Raw genomic sequence first — 18,355 nt, 5'->3', positions numbered from 1 at the left:
ACTTTCACAAGCCTAGCACTGTGTTTTCTGATGAAATGTTGCCTTGGTCACCATCAGTAGTGTCTGGAACTCTCTGCAGGGGATAAGGAGTGTCCCTGTGAGATCCGTACTGTGTCCTTGGTTAAAAAAAAAAAGGCATCTGTTACCTTGACTGTATTCTGAGTATCCATGAGGCAAGAAGTTTCTTTAATTCAATGGGGAGGGAAGGTGGAGAATTCTTGGCAATTGCCAAAAATTTGTAAAAATGTACAAATGGGGCTAATTGTTGGCCCAGCATCAGTGCTGAGATGACCACCTCAAGTTTGGCCAGTCGTGCTGAGGCTTTGGTGTCATCCTTTATCAGGGACATCCTAGCTAAGCGAGGGAAGGCAGCAGCATCCCACTGAGCTCCATCACGTCAGATGATGGCATCCATTCAGGAGGTGGACGAACTTCACTGCTGGTCACTCAGTCGATCCCAAGGGGCCTCGGAGACGGGTGACTTCCAGCAACACAGACTAAGGATGAAGGAGGCCAGTGTTTCCTGCAGATGAGAATGGCAGGGGGTCCAGGTTTGACTCCATCCTGATGCAAGGAGGTCTCTGCAGCTGTGCCAAGGCTGTGGGGTGCTGCTTCCCAAGGCCTGATGGCCAGATGGACATGAAGCCTCGTGGACATGGATGCAGAGCCCTCTGTTTCCAGAGGGTCCAGCATGTGGTCAGCAATCGCTGCCCTGATGCTGTACAGAACAGGGTCAAAAGGGGCAGGTTTGTTTTTTACATCAGAAGCCCATGGACTACTTATGGCCACCATATGCAACCCAGATACTTCAGGAGGCATAGGAAGAGGTTGCTAAATCATCCACAGTGTGTTCTCTGAGGGAATTCATAGGAACACCTGCTAATTTAAATTCGGACAGATTCCAGACTTGGAGGAGGCTTCATTCAAGGTGGGTCAGTTTGCCAATGACAGCATCCGTGAGATTAAGTAAGATTTGTAAATAAGAAATATATTGTCACCTGAACCCCAAGTAAAGAATTAAAGGGCTGGGCACAGTGGCTCACACCTGTAATCCCAGAACTTTGGGAGGCAGAGGCAAGAGGATCGCTTCACCCCAGGAGTTTCAGACCAGCCTGGGTAACATAGCGAGACCTTTTCTCTACAAAAATATAAACAAAATTAGCTGAGTGTCATGGCACACACCTGAAGTCCTAGCTACTTGGAAGGCTGAGATGGGAGAACTGCTTGAGCTCAGGAGGTCGAGGCTGCAGTGAGTTGAAACCATGCCACTTCATGCCAGCCTGGGTGACAGAGCAAGACTGTACCTCCAAAAAACAAAACACAAATTAAAGAATATTAGGCTTGTATTAACATTGTGGATGCTGAGAGGATGAATAATTATTTTTTGAAAGTCTCAGGAATAGGGCAGCCCCATATTTACCAAGGAAATTTCAGGAATTGAAGCAAAGTGGCAGGGCCTTGCACTACTGTGTTGGGAAAGGTCCATTCCCTTTGTGTAAGCCTCCTTGTGTCTGTGTGTCCTTAGTGTGTAAAATGAATTTTCTCTGAGAATGATGTCATCAGTACAATGTCACACCTGTGCTCCTGTAGAAAGGTGGTTGCAGTGAGATCTTGTCTGTGAAGATTGCATGTAATGACAAGGCTGCCGAGGCACTCCGTGGGTCGCCTGGTCCCTTCAGAGACGAAGGAAGGCTATGACTGAGACTCTGTTAAAATAGGCACCAGAAGAACATGGTAGCCAAATCTGTAACAACAAAATATTTATCAGTTGCATGAATATATATAGGTTTATTATAAGGGATTGGCTCATGTGGTTATGGAGGCTAAGAAGTCCCAGGACCTGCAGTCAGCAAGCTGGAGAACCAGGACTGCCAATGTTGGAGTTCCAGTCCAAGCCTAAAGTCCTGAGAACCAGGAAAGCTGATGGCATAAGTTACAGTCCACGTCTGACTTCAAAGTCGAGAGAAGATCTACGTCTCAGCTCTGAAATCATCAAAGAGAGTGAATTCTCTCTTCCTCTACCCTTGTGTTTTATTTGGGTTTTAATGGATTGGATGAGGCCCACTCACACTGGGGAGGGCAATTACTTTACTAAGTCTACATATTCAAATGTTCGTCTCATCAAGGAACACCCTCACAGACACATCCAGGGAGTTTAACCAAATATCTAGGCAACCCAACTTGGCAAATAAAATTAACCATCATAAGGTGAAAGAGGTATACGATCTGAAGAGAAACCAGGGATGCAGGATGGTTAAACATCTGCAAGTCAATAAATGTGATACACCATATAAACAGAATTAAAAACAAAAATCACATGATCCTCTCAATACATGCAGAAAAAGGATTTGACAAAATCCATCATCCCTTTATGCCTAAAACCCTCAGCAAAATTGACATAGAAAAAGCATTTGACAAAATCCAGAATCCCTTTATGATTAAAACCCTTAGCAAAATCAACATCGAAGGGACATATCTTAAGGTAATAAAAGCCATATATGACAAACACACAGCCAACATTATATGGAATGGGGAAAAGTTGAAAGCATTCCCCCTGAAACTGGAACAAGACAATGATGTCAACTTTCACCAGTTCTATTCAACATAGTACTAGAAGTCCTCGCCAGAGCAATCAGATAAGAGAAATAAAGGGCATCCAAATCGGTAAAGAGAAAGTCGAACTGTCACTCTTTGCTGATGACATGATCGTATACCTAGAAAACCCTAAAGACTCATCCCAAAAGCTACTAGAACTGGTAAATGAATTCAGCAAAGTTTCAGGATAAAAAATTAATGTACACAAGTCAGTGGCTCTGCTATACAGTAATAGTGAACAAGCTGAGAATTAAATAAAAAACTCACCCCCTTTTACAATAGTTGCAATAAAAACCTTAGGAATATTATAATTCCTATAATTATAATAGTATATTCCTATAATTGTCAATTGCATGCAATCTTTGCAGACAAAATCTTAATTATATCCGGAATACTTAACCAAAGAGACAAAAGACCTCTACAAGGAAAACTACAAAACACTGCTGATAGAAATCATAGATACAAAGAAATGGAAACATATCCCATGCTCACGGATGGGTAAAATCAATATTGTGAAAATACCATACTGCCAAAAGCAATCTACAAACTCAATGTAATCCCCATTAAAGTACCAACATCAGTCTTCACAGAACTACAAAAATTCACACGGAACTAAAAAAGACATAGAAGGGAAATACCTTAAGGTAGTAAAAGCCTAGAACCAAAAAAGAGTCTGTATAGCCAAAGCAAGACTAAGCAAAAATAACAAATCTAGAAGCCGACTTCAAACTATACTAGAAGGCCATAGTCACCAAAACAGCATGGTACTGGCATAAAAATAGCCATAAAGATCAATGGAACATCATAGAGAACACAGAAATAAAGCCAAATACTTACAGTCATCTAATCTTCAACAAAACAAACAAAAACATAAAGCAGAGAAAGAATACCCTATTCAACAAATGGTGCTGAGATAAATGGCAAGCCACACATAGAAGAATGAAAGTGAATGCTCATTTCTCACCCTATTCGAAAATCAACTCAAGATGGATCAAGGACTTAAATCTAATACCTGAAACCATAAAAATTCTAGAAGACGACATTGGAAAAAACCTTCTAGACACTGGCTTAGGCAAAGACTTCATGACCAATAACCCAAAAAGCAAATGCAACTAAAACAAAGATAAATAGATGAGACTTAATTAAACTAAAAGGCTTCTGCGCAGTAAGAGAAATAGCAGAGTAAACAGATAACCTACAGAGTGGGAGAAAATCTTCGCAATCTGTACTTCTGATTAAAGGACTAACACCCAGAATCTGCAAGGAACTCAAACAAACCAGGAAGAAAAATATCCCATCAAAAAGTGGGCTATGGACATGAAAAAACAATTCTCAAAAGAAGATAAGCAACTGGCCAACAAACATGAAAAAATGCTCAGCATAACTAATTATCAGGGAAATGCAAATCAAAACCACAATACAATATGATACCCCTTCACTCCTGTAAGAATGGTCATAATCAAAAAATCAAAAACTAATAGATGTTGGCATGGGTGTGTTAAGAAGGGAACACTTTTACACTTTTTGGAGGGAATGTGAACTAGTACAACAGCTATGGAAAACAGTGAGGAGATTTCCAAAGAAGTAAAAGCAGATCTATCATTTGATCCAGTAATTCCACTCCTGGGTATCTACTCAGAGGAAAATAAGTCATTATATGAAAAAGATACTTTCACACGCATGTTTATAGCAGCACAATATGCAGTTAGAAGAATTTGAAACCAGCCTAAATGCCCATCAATCAGTAAGTGGATAAAGAAAATGTGGTATAAATATTTACCACATGGAATACTACTCAGCCATAAGATGGAATGAAATAATGCATTCACAGCAACCTGGATGAAACTGGACACCATTATTCTAAGTGAAGCAACTTAGGAATGGAAAACCAAACATTGTATGTTCTCATTCATAAGTGAGAGCTAAACTATGAGGATGCAAAGGCATAAGAATGATACAATAGTCTTTGGGGACTCAGGGAAAGCTTGGGAGTGGTGGGGTGGGTGCAGTGAGGGATAAAACACTACACAACGGGTACAGTGTACACTGCTTGGGTGATGGGTACACCACAAATCTCAGAAATCGCCACTAAACAACTTGGTCCTGTAACCAAAAACCACCTGTTTCCCCAAAACCTATTGAAATAAAAAGAAAACCATCATATTCCCCAAAAACCTATTGAAATAAAAAAAAAATTAACCACAATATTAGGCATTGGGTACGAGGGCCTGAATGGATGGGAGCACTGCAGTCACATTACAGTAATCCACTGTGAAACACCATTTATTATTTGCAGGTTTAAGAACAGGCCAGATTCTACTGCTAAACGTTGAAGCAATGAGGATTATCACCCCTTCACTAATTAATTAGGTCTTATATAATAAGTTTTATTTATTTGAAGTCATGTTGTAATTTATGTTGGATCATATTTGATAATTTATCAAGATGGGGAGGCTAGGCACGATGGCTCACACCTGTAATCCCAGCACTTTGGGAGGCCGAGGCAGGGGAGGATTTCTTGAGGCCAGAAGTTAGAGACCAGCCTAGGCAACATAGCAAGACTCCACTTCTATAATTTTTTTAATTGGCTGTGCTGGTACATGCCTGTAATCCCAGCTACTTGGAAGGCTAAACTGGGAGGACTGCTTGAGCCCAGGAGTCCAAGGCAGCAGTGAGCTATGATTGTGCCACCGCACTTCATTCAGCCTGGGTAATGGAGCAAGACCCCATCTCTAAAAAAAATGAAAAATTAAAAATAAATCAAATTTAAAAAAAACAGGAGAGGGAGTTCTGTAAGGTTACATTTGGTGAAGTCAATGTGTAAGTTCAAATGATTTAATATCAATTTGTTACTCATAGGGTCAGAGCATCCAGGTCACCTATGGACAAAGGCTTCTATGACTACGGTAAATTTAGTCAAGGTAACAAATGTGAGGCATAACTATGTGTCCTGTATTCTATATGCAGTTACTCTGCTAGGATTAGGGGATGCAATGTTTAAATTTAGTGAAATCTCAGGTATAACAAAGTTTGAGCTCCAGTATTGGTTAAGTTTGTGAAGGTATGCCAATTGGTAGACTTCAGCAGATGTTAAAATTGATTCGAATACATGCTGGAGAGTTACAAATACCAATCAGCACCCTTTTACCTTTGGACTGTATAGGTTATTTTAGAAAATAGTACATTTCCAATTAGGTCAGATGATAGAATTCCGTTTTAATTTAAATTTTGTTTTTGTGCATATCCAAGTTCCTTCCCTTCCTTCCTTCCCTGCTTCCTTCCTTCCATCTTTCCTTCCTTCATTCCTTCCCTCCTTCCTTCCCTATTTCCTTTTCTTCCTTCCCTCCTTACTTCCCTCTCTCCTTCCTTCTTTCCTTCCTTCCTGCCCTCCTTCTCTCTTTCCTTCCTTCATTCCTTCCTTCCCTCTTTCCTTCCTTCCTTTCTTCCATCCCTCCCTCCCTCCCTACTTCCTTCCTTCCCTCTCTCCTTCCTTCCCTCCTTCCTTTCTTCCCTCTCTCTCATTTTTTTGCCACTGGATATTGGGAAGGTTGTTCTCTTTCCCACTCATATTTATAATTTCTTTTTTGAAACAGCCCCAAATCGGTATCTTCAGAGTTAAGGTCCTCCTTGTGAGCAGATTGTGTGGTTTAAGAACCCTAGACTTAAGTCAGGTTTGGATTTCTCCCTTCTCTCTGCCTCAGGAGTACCACAGGTGTCTTTTCCTATAACCCTGGGAATTAGATCTTTTTTGTGGCAGAATCATAAGTCACAGAGCGATGCAGCACAACCAGCCCACAATTCAGGGGTCAGTGGATTGAAATCATCTTCTGCTACGGCTCCATCTGGTTCTTCCAGGACTTCCCTCCCCCCCTTTTTTTTCCTTTTGGGGTGTTGAAACTTTAGTGGTATATACATTGCCTCATAATCAGTAAAAACTCCCCTTATCCCACATCATGGATTAAAGAGAACATTGCCAGGAGCCCTTCACTCTTCTAGAAGGACTTTATTTGATAGGTCCTTTTTCCATGGTTTAGAATAAAAGAGGTAATAACTAGAAATATTTCCCTCATAATAGGCTCTACAGCAAATTCTACTTTAAAGGCTGTTGTTCATGTCTTTAACTGTGGCTGCCCTTAATGTTTTTGTCATCCACAGACAATTGTCTCATTTTGGTCCTCTTTAAATGATGGTTTTATAATCAGCTATAAAATTTAACAGATGCCCTTAAATGCAGGATTCTGATTAATAACGCTGGAGATTGTGACATTAGAATAGAGGGAAAACTTTCAAATAGAAGAGTGAATGATGTTTGGGCTACTTTGGACTATATTTTTATAAATATGTTATTAATATGTGTTCCAAAATTATTGGAAACTTCTATAGAAATGTAATCCCCAGTGTCGGAGATGGGGCCTGCTGGGAGGTGGCTGGTCCATGGGAGCAGTTTCCAGTGGTTCCAAGTGTTGGAGACGGGGCCTGCTGGAAGGTGGCTGGTCCACAGGAGCAGCCTCCAGTGGTTCCCACTGTCGGAGATGGGGCCTGCTGCGAGGTGGCTGGTCCATGGGAGCAGTTTCTAATGGTTAAGCATAATCCCCCTAGCGCTGCTCTTGTGATAGAGTTCTCATGAGATCTTGTTGTTTAAAGTGTGTAGGACCTTCCCCCTCTCTCTCTTCCTCCTGCTCCTGCTTTCCCTTCCACCATGATTGTTAAGTGTCCTGAGGCCTCCCCAGAAGCTGAGCAGATGTCAGCATCATGCTTGCTGTACAGGCTGTGGAACTGTGAGCCAATTTTCAGTACTCTTGTTTTCTTTTTATTTTTAAAAATTTTAAGTTCCAGGATAAATGTGCAGGACATGCAGGTTTGTTACGTAGGTAAACGTGCACTGTGATGATTTGCTGTACCTATCAACCCACAGCCTAGGTGCCTAGGTATTAAGCCCCACATGCGTTAGCTCTTCCTGATGCTCTTCCTCCCCGTCCCCAATGACAGGCCCCAGTGTGTGTTGTTCCCCTCCCTGTGTCCAGGTGTTCTCATTATTCAGCTCCCACTTATGAGTGAGAACATGTGGTGTTTGGTCTTCTGTTCCTGTATTAGTTTGCTGAAGATGATGGTTTCCAGATTCATTCATGTCCCTGCAAAAGACATGATCTCATTCCTTTTTATGGCTGCATAGTACTCCATGGCGTGTATGTACCACATTTTCTTTATCCAGTCTATCACTGATGGGCATTGGGATTGATTCCATGTTTTTGCTAATGGGAATAGTGCTGCTATAAACATACGCTTGCATGCATCTTTATACTAGAATGATTTATAGTCCTTTGGATATATACCCAGTAATGGGATTTCTGGGTCAAATGGGATTTCTGGTTCTAGATCCTTGCAGAATTGCCAAACTGTCTTCCACAATGATTGAACTAATTAACATTCCTACCAACAGTGTAAAAGTGTTTATTTCTCCACAGCCTTTCCAGCATCTGTTGTTTCTTTTTCTTTTTCTTTTTTTTTTTTATTATACTTTAAGGTTTAGGGTACATGTGCACAATGTGCAGGTTAGTTACATATGTATACATGTGCCATGCTGGTGTCCTGCACCCATTAACTCGTCATCTAGCATTAGGTTTATATCGCCTAATGCAATCCCTCCCCACTCCCCCCACCCTAAAACAGTCCCCAGTGTGTGATGTTCCCCTTCCTGTGTCCATGTGTTCTCATTGTTCAATTCCCACCTATGAGTGAGAACATGTGGTGTTTGGTTTTTTGTCCTTGCGATAGTTTGCTGAGAATGATGCTTTCCACTTTCATCCATGTCCCTACAAAGGACATGAACTCTTCATTTTTTTCTCCTGCATAGAATTCCATGGTGCATATGTGCCACATTTTCTTAATCCAGTCTATCATTGTTGGACATTTGGGTTGGTTCCAAGTCTTTGCTATTGTGAATAGTGCCGCAATAAACATACGTGTGCGTGTGTCTTTATAGCAGCATGATTTATAGTCCTTTGGGTATATACCCAGTAATGGGATGGCTGGGTCAAATGGTATTTCTAGCTCTAAATCCCTGACGAATTGCCACACTGACTTCCACAATGGTTGAACACGTTTACAGTCCCACCAACAGTGTAAAAGTTTTCCTATTTCTCCACATCCTCTCCAGCACCTGTTGTTTCCTGACTTTTTAATGATCGCCATTTTAACCCGTGTGAGACGATATCTCATTGTGGTTTTGATTTGCATTTCTCTGATGGCCAGTGATGATGAGCATTTTTTCATGTGTTTTTTGGCTGCATAAATGTCTTCTTTTGAGAAGTGTCTGTTCATATCCTTTGCCCACCTTTTGATGGGGTTGTCTGTTTTTTTCTTGTAAATTTATTTGAGTTCATTGTAGATTCTGGATATTAGCCCTTTGTCAGATGAGTAGGTTGTGAAAATTTTCTCCCATTCTGCAGGTTGCCTGTTCACTCTGATGGTAGTTTCTTTTGCTGTGCAGAAGCCCTTTAGTTTAATTAGATCCCATTTGTCAATTTTGGCTTTTGTTGCCATTGCTTTTGGTGTTTTAGACATGAAGTCCTTGCCCATGCCTATGTCCTGAATGGTATTGCCTAGGTTTTCTTCTAGGGTTTTTATGGTTTTAGGTCTAACATGTAAGTCTTTAATCCATCTTGAATTAATTTTTGTATAAGGTGTAAGGAAGGGATCCAGTTTCAGCTTTCTACATATGGCTAGCCAGTTTTCCTAGCACCATTTATTAAATAGGGAATCCTTTCCACATTTCTTGTTTTTGTCAGGTTTGTCAAAGACCAGATGGTTGTAGATATGTAGCATTTTTTCTGAGGGCTCTGTTCTGTTCCATTAATCTATATCTCTGTTTGGGTACCAGTACCATGCTGCTTCGGTTACTGTAGCCTTGTAGTATAGTTTGAAGTCAGGTAGCATGATGCCTCCTGCTTTGTTCTTTGGGCTTAGGATTGACTCGGCAATGCGGCCCCTTTTTTGGTTCCATATGAACTTTAAAGTAGTTTTTTCCATTTCTGTGAAGAAAGTCATTGGTATCTTGATGGGGATGGCATTGAATCTATAAATTACCTTGGGCAGTATGGCCATTTTCACGATATTGATTCTGCCTACCCATGAACATGGAATGTTCTTCCGTTTGTTTGTATCCTCTTTTATTTCATTGAGCAATGGTTTGTAGTTCTCCTTGAAGAGGTCCTTCGCATCCCTTGTAAGTTGGATTCCTAGGTTTTTTATTCTTTGAAGCAATTTTGAATGGGAGTTCACTCATGATTTGGCTGTCTGTTTGTCTGTTATTGGTGTATAAGAATGCTTGTGATTTTTGTACATTGATTTTGTATCCTGAGACTTTGCTGAAGTTGCTCATCAGCTTAAGGAGATTTTAGGCTGAGACAATGTGGTTTTCTAGATATACAATCATGTCGTCTGCAAACAGGGACAATTTGACTTCCTCTTTTCCTAATTGAATATCATTTATTTCCTTCTCCTGACTGATTGCCCTGGCCAGGACTTCCAACACTATGTTGAATAGGAGTTGTGAGAGAGGGCATCCCAGTCTTGTGTCAGTTTTCAAAGGGAATGCTTCCAGTTTTTGTCCATTCGGTATGATATTGGCTGTGGGTTTGTCATAGATAGCTCTTATTATTATGAGATATGTCTCATCAATACCTAATTTATTGAGAGTTTTTAGCATGAAGTTTTGTTGAATTTTGCCAAAGGCCTTTTCTGCATCTATTGAGATAATCATGTGGTTTTTGTCTTTGGCTCTGTTTATATGCTGGATTACATTTATTGATTTGCATATGTTGAACCAGCCTTGCATCTCAGGGATGAAGCCCACTTGATCATGGTGGATAAGCTTTTTGATGTGCTGCTGGATTTGGTTTGCCAGTATTTTATTGAGGATTTTTGCGTCAATGTTCATCAAGGATATTGGTCTAAAATTCTCTGTTTTGGTTGTATCTCTGCCAGGCTTTGGTATCAAGATGATGCTGGCCTCATAAAATGAGTTAGGGAGGATTCCCTCTTTTTCTATTGATTGGAATAGTTTCAGAAGGAATGGTACCATTTCCTCCTTGTACCTCTGGTAGAATTCAGCTGTGAATCTATCTGGTCCTGGACTTTTTTTGGATGGTAAGCTATTGATTATTGCCACAATTTCAGAGCCTGTTATTTGTCTGTTCAGAGATTCAACTTCTTTCTGGTTTAGTCTTGGGAAGATGTATGCGTCAAGGAATTTATCAATTTCTTCTAGATTTTCCAGTTTATTTGTGTAGAGGTATTTTTAGTATTCTCGGACGGTAGTTTGTATTTCTGTGGGATCGGTGATGATATCCCCTTTATCATTTTTTATTGCACCTATTTGATTCTTCTCTCTTTTCTTCTTTATTAGTCTTGCTAGTGATCTATCGATTTTGTTGATCTTTTCAAAAAACCAGCTCCTGGATTACTTAATTTTTTGAAGGGTTTTTTATGTCTCTATTTCCTTCAGTTCTTCCCTGATTTTAGTTATTTCTTGCCTTCTGCTAGCTTTTGAATGTGTTTGCTCTTGCTTTTCTAGTTCTTTTAATTGTGATGTTAAGGTGTCAGTTTTGGATCTTTCTTGCTTTCTCTTGTGGGCATTCAGTGCTATAAATTTCCCTCTACACACTGCTTTGAATGTGTCCCAGTGATTCTGTTATGTTGTGTATTTATTTGTTTAAGGCAGAGTCTTGCTCTGTCGCCCAGGCTGGAGTACAGTGGCTCAATCTCAGTTCACTGTAACCTCCACCTCCCAGGTTCAAGCGATTCTCTTGCCTCAGCCTCCTGATTGGCTGGGATTACAGGTGCCTGCCACCACACCCAGCTAATTTTTGTATTTTTAGTAGAGATGAGGTTTCACCATGTTGGCCAGGCTTGTCTCAAACTCCTGGCCTCAAGTGATCCACCCGCTTCAGCCTCCCAAATTGCTGGGATTACAGGTGTGAGCCACCGTGCCTGGCCTGTTTCTTGTATTTGATGATGAATATCTGTTATTGACAGTCACCCTGCCTGTTTCTTGTATTTTATGATGAAAATCTGTTATTTACAGTAAGAGCATGGGGGCTTAGATTAACAACAGGGTGTGAGAAAAGCAGCAGTGAAATTTTGGTTCTCAAAACAATTGATGTCTTATTCCTTTTTTTGAACATGGGTATTGCTAAAAAAGGCCAGCCATTTTGAAACTTGATTTTATTGTCATGTTCTCATTTTGAAATTCATCTTATTGTTTGTCCGAATTGGCAGCCGTATGTGGGAAATTTCAGTTTTGCATATTTTCAGATTATTTTCATTTTTACATCAGAGATTTTGAACAGATGCTATACAAAATTATTCATTTATTTATTCAACAAAATTTAGTGCTGGTTATGTTGCAAGCACTTAGTGAACTTCATGCTGTACACGCCTCAGATACTTTTGTGAATGTAATGGCAACATCAAAAACTTTGCCCTTATGCACCTTATAAACCTTTAATTTCAAGGCATGTTGATAAGTGAGCCTCTGCTATAACATTCTTTCATTGTCATTTAATTAACCATTATTTGGGTATACCTTATATTAAAACTGATTATTAAAAACTGGAAAATATTTAACACATCTTTATCTTGCCTTTTTCCTTAACATATGTAGATCAAGGGAGTCACAGAGAATCAATTTTAGGGATAGTTATAAAAATCTTAACTTTGCAACTATAACTTTGTCCTCAATGTAATAACTGGAAAAAATAATTTACGTTTCAAAGGCTTTAATCTTTGTATTTTTTTGAAAAGGAGCCTTTACCGAGATTCTTTAAAAATTCTTGCTCTGTCCTACAGTAGAGACTGATGGACTCATGGATATGGTCCTCTAATGGATCTGTACCACCTCAGTTCTCTGATTGTCGCCCTCCTGTGGTGAAAATTAAAGCTTATTTTCATTTCATGTCTAGGATGTAGTATGTTCTTGTTGGGAAAAAATGATGTTTCTTGAGAAGTAAGTGCCTTCAGTATCACTGTGTGTCAGTTAATAAATATGACTAATATCTACTTTTACCAATGGCTGCAATTTGATCCTTAAACAGCCATCTTTAAATTATACTTTTTCTTTGGTTAAAGAAAAGTAATTATAATAGACATTAATTATTTTTACATAATTTTCTTATGTGGACACCCATTCTTAGAACTAAAACTTTCAGATGTTTATATTACAAGTACAATTATTATTTATTATTATTAATGTCAGTAGCCAAATGTAATCAACTCTCTTCCTTTTACTTCCTTTTTTGAATCAAAATGTTACACTTACACAAGCAAGAGCAACAGCTCTATATCTGGATCACTGCAGTGCCTAGAAGATACAACAGCACAATTTAGAAATCCAAATTTCCAGGAAGTCTCTGCACATACCTCTAGTACAAAAGATGCTTCAGAGACTAGAGGGTCAGAGGGCAAAGAGAGGAAATATTCAACTCCCAGTTCAGGTAAAAAGGGAAGAAAGCCTGGTGTTGAAAGAAATCCAAGAATGACTGTGTCTGCAACTCGCTCCTTTCTGTAAAGTATTCATGGTGTTTTACTTAAAATATTTGCTCTTATGATGGTCAATAATATTAATAGTTATGCTTTGTAAAAGAATTTATTCTTTACTTATAATTAATGGATCATTCTAAGTTATTATATGTTTAGTTGATATAGTAAGATGATGTGAAAGATTTGTTGCCTGTTAAATGTTTCTGGGATCTTTGCTTTATTTTTATATTATGATCTGTGCTTCCAAAGTTGAGCTGTAATTTTATTGTTTATACAAATGTAGAATAAACCTTAAGTTTGGGGAGAAAAATGAAAGCTAGAGTTTTCCTTTCAGCTATAGAACAGTCATTTATTTCTATAAATGTTCTTTATGTAGCTTTCCTAGTTCCACATTTAAAAAGATAAATACGGGGATCTACACAGTTTTCAGTAAATAATAGTTCTTGATTAATAATGCATTATTATAAATCTTGAAGTTTAAAGTAGAATTTTGCTCAGCTCATATCTTTTATGGTCAGGCTGCTATAATTATGTAATACCCAGTTAAATTTCAATTTCAGATAAACAAGGAATAATATTTTAGTATACACATGTCCCAAATACTGCATGGGATATACTTACACTGAAAAAAGTATTTGTTTATCTGAAATTTCAAATTAACTGGGCATGCTATATTTTCTGTGGCAACCTGCTTTATAGTGAACAGAGTAAGTCAGCTGAATTTTAGAATACTTAACCCTAACCTGGTGTTCTAGGTCTTTCCTTTTTGTAATTATTATTATTATTTGGAGTCAGGGTCATGCTCCATCACTCAGGCTGGAGTGCAGTGGCACAATCACAGTGCCCTGCAGCCTTGAGCTTCTGGGCTCAAGTGATTCTGGCACCTCTGCCTTTGCCTCCCAAGTTGCTAGTACCACAGGTACATGGGCCCAGCTATTTATTTATTTATTTATTTTTCTCATAGAGACAGGTTCTCAGGCTGGTCTGGAACTCCTGGGCTCCAGCAATCCTCCCACCTCTGCCTTCACTTCCCAAATAGCTGAGACCACAGGCACACGCCACCACCATACCCAGCTTATTTTTTTATCAGGTTGGTGCAAGAGTAATTGCGGGTTTTGCCATTGAAAGTAATGGCAAAACCCGCAATTACTTTTTGCACCATCCTAATAATTTTTTGTGGAGACAGGGTCTTGTCCTGTTGTCTAGGCTGGTTTCCAACTCCTGGGCTCGAGTGACCCTCCTGCCTTGGCCTCTAAAAGTTCTGGGATTACAGATGGGAGCCACTGCACCAAGTTACTTTGTATAATTTTTAACATAAACATAAATATTTTGAGAAATAGAAATGTTAAAACCATTGGAAGAAAATATATTGTAAAGTATACAATAGAAAGAAACAATCAAGCAAAATACAACAAATACAACATAAAATTATTAAAATTTTCAGAGGAACAAAACAGAATCTAGTTTTACAATATTCAGAATTCAATCCCATTATATCAAACATATAAAGAAACATATTCAAAGAAAAAGGCAATCAATAGAGACTGACCTCGAGATGACCCAGATGTTGGAATTAGTGTGGATTTTTAAAGTAGTTATTGTAATTCTTACTAAAATCAAAACCCTAAAAACCCATAAAATAAATGGATAGGAAATCACAGCAGAGAAGAAGAAACTACAATAATAACAAAGGCTCAAGTGGAAATTCTAGAAGTGAGAAAGTTTTCAAAATTAAAAAATAACAATCAGTTGTGTTCAGGAGCAGCTTGGAGGTGGTAAAGAGTCAATGAACCTTAAAATACAATTGAAATGATTCAATCTGAAAAATGTGAGCAGTCATAGGTTGGGGTGAGGGAGCTTTCCTTTGGTTAGTGCTTTTAGGTAGTCTTGGTTTTGATATGATTACTAGACTGATCCGTCAGGGGCATGCTAAGCCAGAGTTTATCTTGGTTTCAGTAGTGCTTTAACCAAAACTCATGATATTCTTGTGTACAAGATGGAAGAAGAGTGGACCAGATGACAATATTTAGATGCAGTCATTCTTAACCTCCGTTGCTCTCCCAGTGGTCTAGCTAGGGTTTGTATAAAGTGGAATGGGAGGAATAGGGAAGGAGCCCCCACCTACCCTCTCCCCTTGTCCACTTGTCCTCCTCCACTAGTGGATAAAGTCCACGGGAACAGGCAAGTTATTTTAAATCTGTATCTTCTGTTGTCAAGATCTGTAATCAGTTCTGCTCGCTGGACTGGGGAGAGGAACCAAGGGAACATGAGGGTGAACGGGTTGACATGGAGTCCAGGAACACACTGTGCCTACATGCAGAATGTTTGTGCCAGGAAAGCCAGTCAGCAGGCAGATGGTCTCAGATACCAAGCTAGGGTTGGGAAGCAGGATTCAGTCTCCTGAAGGCGTGTTCCTCATTCTGTGGTTTGTATCACTTGAACCAACCTCAGTCCTGAGGCAGAATTTCCCGTGGCATCTGATACACAGCCTGGATTTGGAGCACTCACTGGGATTAGATGCCACGGGAATATTGTGTTTAGGAACTCTGAAAGAGACAGGCTTCAACAAAGCAGACCTAAGCAACACGTAGCGTCTGAACTTCTTTATCAGCTTCCATTCCAGCCCAAGAGGACAAAAGCATCACATACATATCCACTGTGGCAAACCTTTCCTCAGTAGGGAGTTTTCCCAGTACTACTCTCCCCTCTGTTCTGAGACTACTTGCTCCTTTGTAATGTTTCTACTTTCTGTCCCACTCCCTAATAGATGATTTGTCCTTTCTGCCCGGTCCCCTAGTTCTGATATTTGGATTGTCTGTGATCTGGATACTACTTAGGAGGTAGAATCAAAGCCTTGTTGATTGGATTGGGAGTTTCTAACTTCCTTTTAAAGGCACTGATTAAGCATCTATTGTATAAAGTAAGTAAGATTATGATCCAGTAAGAAAGATTCCACAAGTAGCGCAGGAAGAATTGGTTTCTACTACACTTCATGCTTCAGGACAGGAAATCCAGAAAAAAATTATGTGGTATGTTAAGTGTGTACTGTAAGTTTCATTTCCATGTGAAAAACTGTAGTTAGCTAAAAAGTACATCCATGAAGAATCCTGATTAAACTTGTTTAATCCTGGTTAAACTAGGTACTAGCTAAATAATAATTTCACAACAACTCAAGAACTCTGTAAAAGCATTTCCTCTGAATATTTTATTCAGAAAAAAATACAAAAAGATAAGGCAGAAACAAAAATCCCAGTCATTTGCAGTATCTGTCGGCTTTCAATTTGGTTATCTTTTTTAAACAAAGAAAAATAGTAAAATTAATCTATGTAAAACATGCCACATATATTCAACTGCTACTAAATATAAAAAGCTTTAAAACTGTGTGTTCAATTTTGGTTACTGTATTACCACAACACTTATATTAAAATATGTATACTTTCAAATTTGGTTTCTATAAAAAATGGATTCTAATCTTATAAAAGTTATTTCCTAATATTCAATAAATGTCACCTAAGGGCTTTTTCAATCCAAATAACAATTTTAATTATTCTAGAATTTAAAGATGCTTTAAATTTCCATTTAATAGGGTGAGAATGCTGTATTATTACGAGTGATAAAAGTTACAGGACATAGAGGTTATTCCGTTTTAGAGTCCACATCCTGATTATATTTTATATCCTCTTCTTGATTTCTAACAACTAGATACATACTCATTTGCTCAGCTGGAAAAAACTCTTAACATTATTTACTGACTTTAGGTATGAACTCTACCAGCTAGTTAATAGAAAATATGTAATTAAACATTGCCTTTATCAAGTAATGTAAAAAAAATGTAAGAGTAACTTTGCAACATAGGACTTGAATGAGCGGCTGGTGATTATCAAAATCTGGCACTTAATTGATTTATACTTGTACACTCACAGCTAAATGTCTCTACCTGTTTTTCTATGTTGTAAATCTAGGACACTACTTATCTACATAGGAAGAGTAATAAATATTAATAATGTGCTATGATAAACATCCTGCACTCTTCCAAATCTTACAATAAAACTGCTTCAATTTCACTTGTTCAGCTTTTATACTTAGTTTTTTAGTTGATCTATGCTTATTTTAAGGAACCTGAACTACTCTAACAGAATCCACATAATTTTTATATTAGTCAAACTGCTTCTTTCTAACTCTGGTTCTAATAGTTATAAAAAGATGATGATAAATTTATGAAGTAGATACAGTCAAACTTGAATTTCTTAAAATATATACTTAGAATCGGTTATAATTTTTAGATATTCTTTCTTGACAGTCTTTTCCCAAACTCATGATGTCCTCTCTAGGTAATATTGCCACACTCATAAATTAGAAATAAAGACAAAAATGTGAAAACTACAGTAATTTAAGAGAATATAGGTTTTCTACATGCCATTTCTATGGGCTACTGAAAATAGTGAAAATAAGTAAATAAATAGCTACCTGTCCAGAAGCGTCTCATGAAAAATCCATCTTTCTGAGCCTTTTTAAAGAATTTTACTCTCTTCTTTACTTATTTTAAGTTTGTGGTCTTGGAAGCTCTGAAATTTCTTTCTGCAAAGAAAATGTCTTCATTGAAAAATACCTCAAACTGATTATACATATTTACTATTAAATTTGTAAATACTGTTAATTTCTTTTTCACTTATTAAAAAGATCTAATTGTAGGCCAGGCACAGTGGCTCATGCCAGCAATCCCAGCACTTTGGGAGGCCAAGGCAGGCGGATCACTCGAGGTCAGGAGTTCAAGAACAGCCTGGCCAACATGGTGAAACCCCATCTCTACTAAAAATACAAAAATTAGCCGAGTGCAGTGGTGCGTGCCTATAGTCCCAGCTACTCGGGAGTCTGAGGCAGGAGAATCACATGAACCTGGGAGGAGGAGGATGCGATGAGCCGAGATCATGGCACTGCACTCCAGTCTGGGGGACAGAGTGAGACTCTGTCTCGGGGGAGAAAAAAAAAAAAAAGTCTAATTGTATTTTTTTAAATAAGCTGGAGATTTTGAACAAAAAAGATGACCTTCATAACCTCTCAAGAGGAGGGCCACTCATTGACTGGGTAGCAGAAGGCCCCACTTCTATTAAGTCATGCTGGCTGGAGTCCCCTGTGTCCTGGCCATAGCACAGCCTTTGACTGGCATCAGGCCCATTCTATGAATGAATAGAGAGATTGACTAACCAGAGTGACTACCTTT

At 38.7% G+C, this 18,355-nt stretch overlaps 1 protein-coding gene across 8 annotated transcripts in view; it reads right to left on the bottom strand.

Annotated features, from left to right (window-relative positions):
- Nucleotides 1-18,355, bottom strand: part of LOC104004643 (protein FRG1B-like) — a 52,703-nt gene that overhangs the window by 11,967 nt on the left and 22,381 nt on the right. For 2 of the 8 annotated variants that reach the window (XR_010154397.1, XM_063803423.1), the window contains one exon: nucleotides 16,313-17,712. Coding sequence is in view for 7 of the 8 variants with exons in the window: in XM_063803423.1 (XP_063659493.1) it covers nucleotides 17,646-17,712 (67 nt within the window). In the remaining variant the exon portion in view is untranslated. Of the gene's footprint in view, nucleotides 1-152; nucleotides 15,642-16,312; nucleotides 17,713-18,355 lie in introns of those variants that run through there. The other 6 variants (XM_063803426.1, XM_063803425.1, XM_063803427.1 and 3 more) reach the window with 6 other exon arrangements.

The sequence above is a fragment of the Pan troglodytes genome, chromosome 22 (assembly GCF_028858775.2).
Source record: "Pan troglodytes isolate AG18354 chromosome 22, NHGRI_mPanTro3-v2.0_pri, whole genome shotgun sequence".
Taxonomy (NCBI): domain Eukaryota; kingdom Metazoa; phylum Chordata; class Mammalia; order Primates; family Hominidae; genus Pan; species Pan troglodytes.
The sequence above is the reverse complement of the archived record's forward strand: the minus strand, read 5'-3'. Positions and strand labels throughout refer to the sequence as shown.